Source organism: Musca autumnalis, unplaced genomic scaffold (genome assembly GCF_047663935.1).
Source record: "Musca autumnalis isolate F117 unplaced genomic scaffold, ASM4766393v1 scaffold_3, whole genome shotgun sequence".
NCBI lineage: Eukaryota > Metazoa > Arthropoda > Insecta > Diptera > Muscidae > Musca > Musca autumnalis.
In genome coordinates this window covers 96,806,764-96,814,392 of record NW_027411866.1, presented here as the reverse complement: position 1 = coordinate 96,814,392, position 7,629 = coordinate 96,806,764, and the positions used below count along the sequence as shown (strand labels likewise).

General features: G+C 34.8%; 2 protein-coding genes across 3 annotated transcripts; one reads left to right on the top strand and one right to left on the bottom strand.

Moving 5' to 3' along the window:
- The first annotated feature begins 642 nt into the window (after positions 1-642).
- On the top strand, positions 643-5,807 carry LOC141397085 (rab-like protein 3). 2 transcript variants are annotated; one of them, XM_073972999.1, is made up of 3 exons: positions 643-763; positions 852-1,334; positions 5,471-5,807. In XM_073972999.1, exons 1-3 carry the CDS (start codon positions 715-717, stop codon positions 5,770-5,772), a joined length of 834 nt encoding a protein of 277 aa, XP_073829100.1. In that variant the 5' UTR covers positions 643-714; the 3' UTR covers positions 5,773-5,807. The 2 variants fall into 2 exon arrangements, with proteins under 2 accessions (XP_073829100.1, XP_073829101.1); XM_073973000.1 differs by having other exon boundaries at positions 650-763; positions 852-1,328.
- HINT1 (histidine triad nucleotide binding protein 1) lies at positions 5,794-6,528 on the bottom strand. Its single transcript, XM_073973001.1, has 2 exons — positions 6,382-6,528; positions 5,794-6,313 (listed from the first exon to the last, which is right to left on the bottom strand). Exons 1-2 carry the CDS (start codon positions 6,432-6,434, stop codon positions 5,905-5,907), a joined length of 462 nt encoding a protein of 153 aa, XP_073829102.1. The 5' UTR covers positions 6,435-6,528; the 3' UTR covers positions 5,794-5,904.
- Positions 6,529-7,629: the final 1,101 nt, after the last annotated feature.

The window sequence follows — 7,629 nt, the reverse complement described above, 5'->3', positions numbered from 1 at the left end:
CTTTTGGAATAGCACAAATATAACAGTACCGCGCAATTTCGATTTCAGCTATTTTGACGTTTCATTGTGGCTTTTTTACATGTTTATTTTATTCATTAGGCCATGTTTATATTAAGCGGAGTACACACGATCAGTTTTGACTGTCGATTTTTCGGAATTATCGATTACTGTCAAACAGTCCAGCAACCACAAAATATTTTGTGGTTGCCTGATGACTGACAGAAATTAACGGCCACACTGGCAAGCAAACGATTATTTGAGCAAAACTGACAGTCAAAACTGATCGTATGTACCCCGCTTTATAGACTTTTGCAGAGTTAACCTTCTTTATGAGGATTTATTTCAAATATAAGCAAAGGAATTGACATTAGAAACACAGTGGGTTTGTTAATTTCCTGCTGTGTTCCAGAACCTGCAAGAAGCTACTATTTTTTACTACGATAACATTTTTTTCTTTATGTTATCGGAAAAAATAGTAAAAATTAGTAGATTCTTGCAGTACTGGAACAGACCATCCGTTATATATAAACGTACTATTAATCCTTATAACGGACTGAGTTTTTTTAAGAAATTATGTCGACGTTACGTCCTGCAATAATCAAACAAATCGTTGTACTGTTATGTTATCGCACCCTGGTGCATACACTTAGCTTACAAGAAGAAGCATTGTTTATTATTTATGTTTGTTATTGCTAAGTACATTATTCATGAGATATGAGCAATACAATTGATAAAGTTCGTATTATATTAGTTGGAGATTCAGGTACGTTCAACATTTAACTATAAATAACTAACATGCACATAGTTATTCCCTTGATGTAGTTGTACTCAAATGTTAATTTCTCTTGTAGGTGTTGGAAAGACATGTCTCACCCATTTAATTGCCCATGGAGAAAGCCTAAGCCGACCTGGATGGACAGTGGGATGTAATATTGAAGTCAAACTACATGAATACAAAGAGGGTACACCACAACAGAAACCATATTTTATTGAACTTTTCGATGTTGGTGGTTCGCTGAGTCATAAAAACTCTCGTAGTGTCTTCTATGCACCCACTGATGGGATTATAATGGTGCATGATTTAACAAATCGTAAAAGTCATAATAATTTACGTGATTGGCTGTTCGAGATACTCAGTAAAGAGGGTAAAGATACCTACAAGCCGGGTAGCAATCCTGGTGTTCATAAACCAAGTGATGAACAAAATGCTTTTGATCCTGAAGAATTTGTTGGAGCTGCACAAATACCCATATTGGTAATGGGTACCAAATTAGACTTGGTCGATGAGAAGAGGCAACCAAAAACCGTACAAAAGGCAGGCGGCATAGGTAAAAGTAAATGCAATTTATATTATTTATTACGTGTTCAGGTAAAAGATAAGATTTAATTGTTAATTAATGTTTTAAGTTACACACATGACTATATTTAAGTAGAACTGCGGACCCAAAGTCAGGGTAGAAATATAATCTGTGAGAATATTTGTTAAACCAGATATGTACTGTCCTTGGCTGCTTTGTCCACATTGGGCCCAGTGGACCAACACATTGTTATAGTCGTCGTTTCATGCATTTTGTAGATGACATTACTAAGAGCTTTGCTAGCAGAAGTGAAGCAACCTTGTGGATATCATGTAGTAAAACAACGCCTGACTAACAAAGGAATTGTTAACGCAGTATAAAATTAAGTAGTAAAAAAACGTCTGATACCAGTTTTGCAACGATTACATTTAACATTATATTCTGAGTAAACCTGCCGACATAGTGCCTAATTTTCGCTTTCGATATTAAGTTGTTTTGATCGAAATTCTTATTTCTTCAATATCGTACGCGGGAATTAGTTTCTATTTATACAGCTGCCTAAAGTATTTTTTTACCCTCCGTCATAGTTTGGAGGTATATTAATTCATGGTCACAAAACTTCTCCATTGAAAATGTTCAGCATAGGTCCATGTTTTGGCCAGTTTGACATTTGGTCACAAAATAATTATTCCATTTTAGTACAGAAAATTGTATAGTGGAGGTACAAAAAGTTCCGCCGGCCGAACTTGAACTGAAATGGTATAATTATTTTGTGACCACCTCAAATGTTAAACCGGCCAAAACATGGACCTATGATGAACATTTTCAATGAAGAAGTTTTGTGACCACTCTTTTGAGCTTCCAAATGTTGAATTACAGATGGCCAAAACACCTAGAATCAGGTGGTACCGTTATATATAGACATGGAACTGTGGAGAGATGTTGTGACCACCGGGAAATTAAAACGTCAAATTACAGGTAGTTCGGTTAAATATTGTAGCTAAATCGGATGATACCTTTATATGGAAACAATTTTTAGTGGAGAAGTGTTGTGATTACTGGGAAATTCAATTGTCAAAGTACATGTAGTTCGGTTGAATATTACAGCTAAAATACCGAAAATCGAATGGTACCGTAATATGGGGGCTATACCGAATGATGGACCTATGTTAACAAATTCTGGTGGGGATGTAACACTGGTAACCTCAAATGTTAAACTACAGGTAGTACGGTAAAATAAAATATAATTTTAAAAAGTTATGTTTCAGTGTTTTATTTAGAAATGCACTTAAAACTAGGAAAACAATTTGTGGCTTAGCCTTAATAAATATATTCTTTCTCATGATGGAATCTCTCAAATAAAATGCTTGCCGTTTAATTTTGCCACCATTTATAATTTAAATGCAAGCGTTTTATTTGAGAGATTCCATCACGAGAAAGAATATATTTATTAAGGCAAAGCGAAAAATTATTTCCTAGTTTTAAGTGCATTTCCAAATAAAACACTGAAACTTCATTTTTTAAAAAAATATTTTATTTTTACCACCGTCACTTACATATGGGGGCTATATCAAAACCTGGACCTATGTCAATTTTTGGTGGAGAAGTTTCTGTACGATTGGGGACTCCAAATGGCAAGTTACAGCCAATTCGGCCTCAAAATGAAGATAAAATCCTCATAATACTTGAAATCGGGTGATACCGCTATAACGGGGCTATACCAAAACCTGGACCTATGTTCACAATTTTTGGTGGGAAAATGTCTGTATCATTGGAAATGCCAAATGACAGCTAATTCGGGAAAAATGAAGATAAAATCCTCAAAAAACCTGAAATCGGGTGGTAACGCTATATGGGGGCTGTAGGAAAAATTGGGCCCATATTCATGTATTGTCATCCAAATCTGAAAAATGTGCAATGTTTCAGTTCGATTGGTCAACTGCAACTGTGTGGAAAATGAGTTACCAGATTTGAACTAAACGGACCAAAGCAAGTTAAATAAAACACTGTAAAATGGTAGATAAAATCCTCAAAATAACTATAGGTAAAGTTTGGAGTTTCAATTAACTGACATAATTTCGCATATGCATTTATCTAATGAAGTGCGATATATATACTAGTTCCCAAGCTTTGCCTTCGTCTGCCACAAAAACAACATTAATACGCCTGAAGATCGGCTTAACCACCCGTGAAACGTAACGTAATGGTTGAATGCGTGGGACTTCGGTAGACTCCTAATTTTTCAATGTATTAATAGGTCTAATAAGCTCAACTCGAAAGAGAATTAAATATCACTATAAATGACCTTCGCCTTAATAAGGCAAATAAAATAAAAAAATCGGAGGGTACCGTTATATGGGAGCTATACCAAAACATGGACCTACGGCGACAACTTCTGGTAGAAATGTTTTGTGACCACTGGGAACCTCAAATGTTAAATTACAGGTAGTTGGGTCAAAAAAGTAACAAATATCCTAAAAATATATTCGGGCATGTTCTGGAATTCACCGTGTATCCATTTCACATCACACATACACTTCACCTGTGAAAGCAATTGATGTTCTGTACTTCACGTGAAAAGAGCTTTCATATTTCATGAAAGAACTTTGGAAAGCTTTATTACAGCTTTCAAACTTTATCATTAACAATGAAAAAATATCAGTCTGCGTAGGCGCATTAACGAATACACATGCATGGTGGGTGTGTACGCTTTGTTCGTTTGATTGTTTACGAAACAGACGTAAACAAACAGGCATGTTCTGGCATTCACCTCTGCACCTCACGTGTATGGAACACACCTAAAGGTGTTCTGCAACACACTTTACACCTGGTTGGGGTGTATTCCTCACACTGTAATTTTGATGGCGAGAGCTGAGTGAATCCTTATTTTTTAAAGAAACTAATTGAAATTTTTTACAAAAAACAGCATAGGGCTAAAATCTAATGTGTTTTCTATTAGCATTCAAAAAAATATTTAATTTTCTTAACAAAATATGATTTAAAAATGTATTTTATCTTGAAGTACTAAATTCAACATGTTCGCGCTCTTGTAACAGTTCGTTTCTTTGTTTACGTCTGTTTCGTAAACAATCAAAAGAACAAAGCGTACATACCCACACACGCATGTGTATTCGTTGATGCGCCAACGCAGACTGATATTTTTTCATTGTTAATGATAAAGTTTGAAAGCTGTAATAAAGCTTTCCAAAGTTCTTTCGTGAAATATGAAAGCTCTTTTCACGTGAAACACAGAACATCAATTGCTTTCACAGGTGAAGTGCATGTGTGATGTGAAATGGATACACGGTGAATTCCAGAACATGCACGAAAGAAACGAACTTCTACAAGAGCGCGTACATGGTGAATTTGGTACTTTAGGAAAAATACATTTTTAAATCATATTTTGTTAAGAAAATTAAATATTTTTTTAAATGCTAATAGAAAACATATAAGATTTTAGTCCTATGCAGTTTTTTGTAGAAAATTTCAATTAGTTTCTTAAAAAAATAAGGATTCACTCAGCTCTCGCCATCAAAATTACAGTGTGAGGAATACACCCCAACTAGGTGTAAAGTGTGTTGCAGAACAGCTTTAGGTGTGTTCGATACACGTGAGGTGCAGAGGTGAATACCAGAACATGCCTGATTGTTATATGTTTTGTGACCACTGGGAATCTCTAATGTTAAATTACAGGTAGTTCGGTCAAAGAAGTACAAATATCCTAAAAATATATTGCTATATCCTGATCAAGAATATATGTATATTCTTTTTAGGGTCGCAAACGATTATTTCAATGCGTTACACAAAACCCTCCATGCTATGGCGGAGACTATAAAAATACTTTACGCGAGGTTAATCATTGTCGAGATGAATTTTCCAAAATGCTATGAATTATCGGCTATTACAGATATATTTTTTTAGTTGTCTTTTTTATGATTGTCAACAACTTCTACAAACAGGAAGATAACAACCGGTAATATCACTTCAACTATCGCATTTTAGATAACTTCCAAGTGTTTCATACAAACAACAGCAAATTCATCAACATTTTAATCTACTGAAATCAAATGCGTGACAAAGCGAATTTTTTATAGACTAATATTGGATATGATCAATTTTGGAAACATTTAAACTAAACTAGGATTTAAAATAATCAAATTTTTCTGTTACAGCCGAACAATGTGGAGCAGAAGAAATTTGGCTTAATTGTCGTGATCCAAGATCCATAGCTGCTGGTACTACAGATGCCGTAAAACTATCCCGATTTTTCGATCGCGTAATAGAAAAGAAACAACAAACACGAGACACGGGGTTCTATGGTAGTGGGATAACAGATAGACGTCGTTACAATACAGCCTCGACGATACCCTATAATATGACCAACATCAACCAGGCAGCAAATGCTTTAAAACCCAATTCTCCAACAGCACAAACTCCAGTGGGAAATATTTTAATGGAACCAAATGTTTTATAATCAATAAATGCAATATACATATATTTTTAATATTACTTTGTTAAGAAATTACATTCCTTATTATTATTTTATTTCAACATTTTACAAATGCTTTGAAACTACGGGCTTATAGCCGTAATACAAATCGCTCTCTTAGCCTGGTGGCCATTGCATTTGGCGACCACCCAAAAAGTGCAAATGCAAATGGTACACCGATTGAGCTCCATCTTTGCCATTGTTTATGACAACACGATAACCATTTTCCAAACCCAAATCCTTAGCGACTTTGCTGCCAACTAACATCAGATGACCCAATAGACTTTCATCTTCTTCACTGGCCTTTGACAGCATGACAATGGGTTTACGTGGTATTACCAAAAAATGAGTTGGTGCTTGAGCATTAATATCATGGAAGGCCACACATTTATCATCCTCGTAAATGAAATTGCAGGGAATTTCTTTGCGAAGAATTTTTCCAAAAATGGTGTCTTCTGTCGGCGCTGCCGATTGGGCTTTATCTACTTCAGAAGACATAACCCTAAAATTAGTAGGTGTCTTCAAACTGCAAAGTGATAAAAGTTTATTATTAATTTTTAATTGACGAACAAATTACGTACGTGTTATCCTTACCAATTGTTCCTTAAAATTAACCGGCTCCGAGAAAGCAAATTCAGTAAACTCATCTGTCAAATTGTTCTAGATTTGCGTAAAATTGTAGTAGTTTGATAGTTGTCAGTAATGTCAATGCGCGTTATCTATAAAACGGCAAAATTAAGAAAAAATCTCAGTACGTTTACATCGGGGTTGCTCACAGAGAACAAGCTCCCATTTAAGATAAATTAGAAAAAACGATATTTGAATTTCTTTCGATGTTTCATTCTATATAATTAAATTTGTCATTCCGTTTGTAACACATTGAAATATTCATCGTAGACCCTTTAAATTATATATATTCTTGATCAGGGTAAAATTCTAAGTCGATATAACCATGAACGTCTGTCTGTTGACATCAAGATACAGCTCGCAATTTTTAAGATTGAGCTTGGTACAGAAGATTCTATTACTCCTGGGATTGTTTGGTATTGCAAATGGGCTATATCGATCCACGTTTTGATATAGCCCCCATAGAACGGTACCACCCGATTTTCGGTATTTTGAAAGTTTTAGCCTAATTAGTCCTTGGTCACACCAGTAGTGGGATTCGTAACTCATTTTTGCTGTTATCGATAATTGTCGGTAAAATTAAAATGCTTATAATTTCGATAATTAACGAAATTTTTCGGTAAGTTAACGATGAATAAAAAGTAGTCGCTAGCCTCTACCGACACAAACAGTGAAGCCAACTTTTCGTTATATTTTAAGTCATATTTTTGCGATTTAATTTTACAGATTTTTGTCGGTAACAGCAAATATGAGTTACAGAATCCCACTACAGTAGTGCGATTCTCTAACTCATTTCTTGAGTTACCGACAAATGTCGGTAAAATTAAAATGCAAAATTATGTATGAAAAGTTCAAATAAAAGTTGACAACACTGTTGCTGTCGGTAATGGGTACTTTACACGATATGTTTTTTACATATGAGTTGTCACTTTGCATATACATTTTGTATGGGAGAAGTGACAACTCATATGCAAAAAACATATCGTGTAAAGTACCCATAAAACTTTACGACTACTTTCTTTTGGTCGCTAACTTACCGAAAAATTTCGTTAATTACCGAATTTATAAGCATTTTAACTTTAACGATTTTTGTCGGTAACTCAAAATATGTGTTAGAGAATCGCTCTGCAGATGGTTTCAATGAAAAAATTTCATGAAATCCAGGGTTCCTAGGTCGATTTCCATACTAGAGTAAAATCATGAAGTAGCTGTAGT

Excerpts from the sequence above, each read along its gene's own strand:
- LOC141397085 (XM_073972999.1), top strand. The coding sequence starts at position 715 with ATGAGCAATACAATTGATAAAGTTCGTATTATATTAGTTGGAGATTCA. Across the intron at positions 764-851 it reads TATATTAGTTGGAGATTCAG|GTGTTGGAAAGACATGTCTC; the intron begins GTACGTTCAACA and ends TTTCTCTTGTAG. Across the intron at positions 1,335-5,470 it reads GGCAGGCGGCATAGGTAAAA|CCGAACAATGTGGAGCAGAA; the intron begins GTAAATGCAATT and ends TTTCTGTTACAG.
- HINT1 (XM_073973001.1), bottom strand. The coding sequence starts at position 6,434 with ATGAGTTTACTGAATTTGCTTTCTCGGAGCCGGTTAATTTTAAGGAAC. Across the intron at positions 6,314-6,381 it reads TTAATTTTAAGGAACAATTG|TTTGAAGACACCTACTAATT; the intron begins GTAAGGATAACA and ends ATCACTTTGCAG.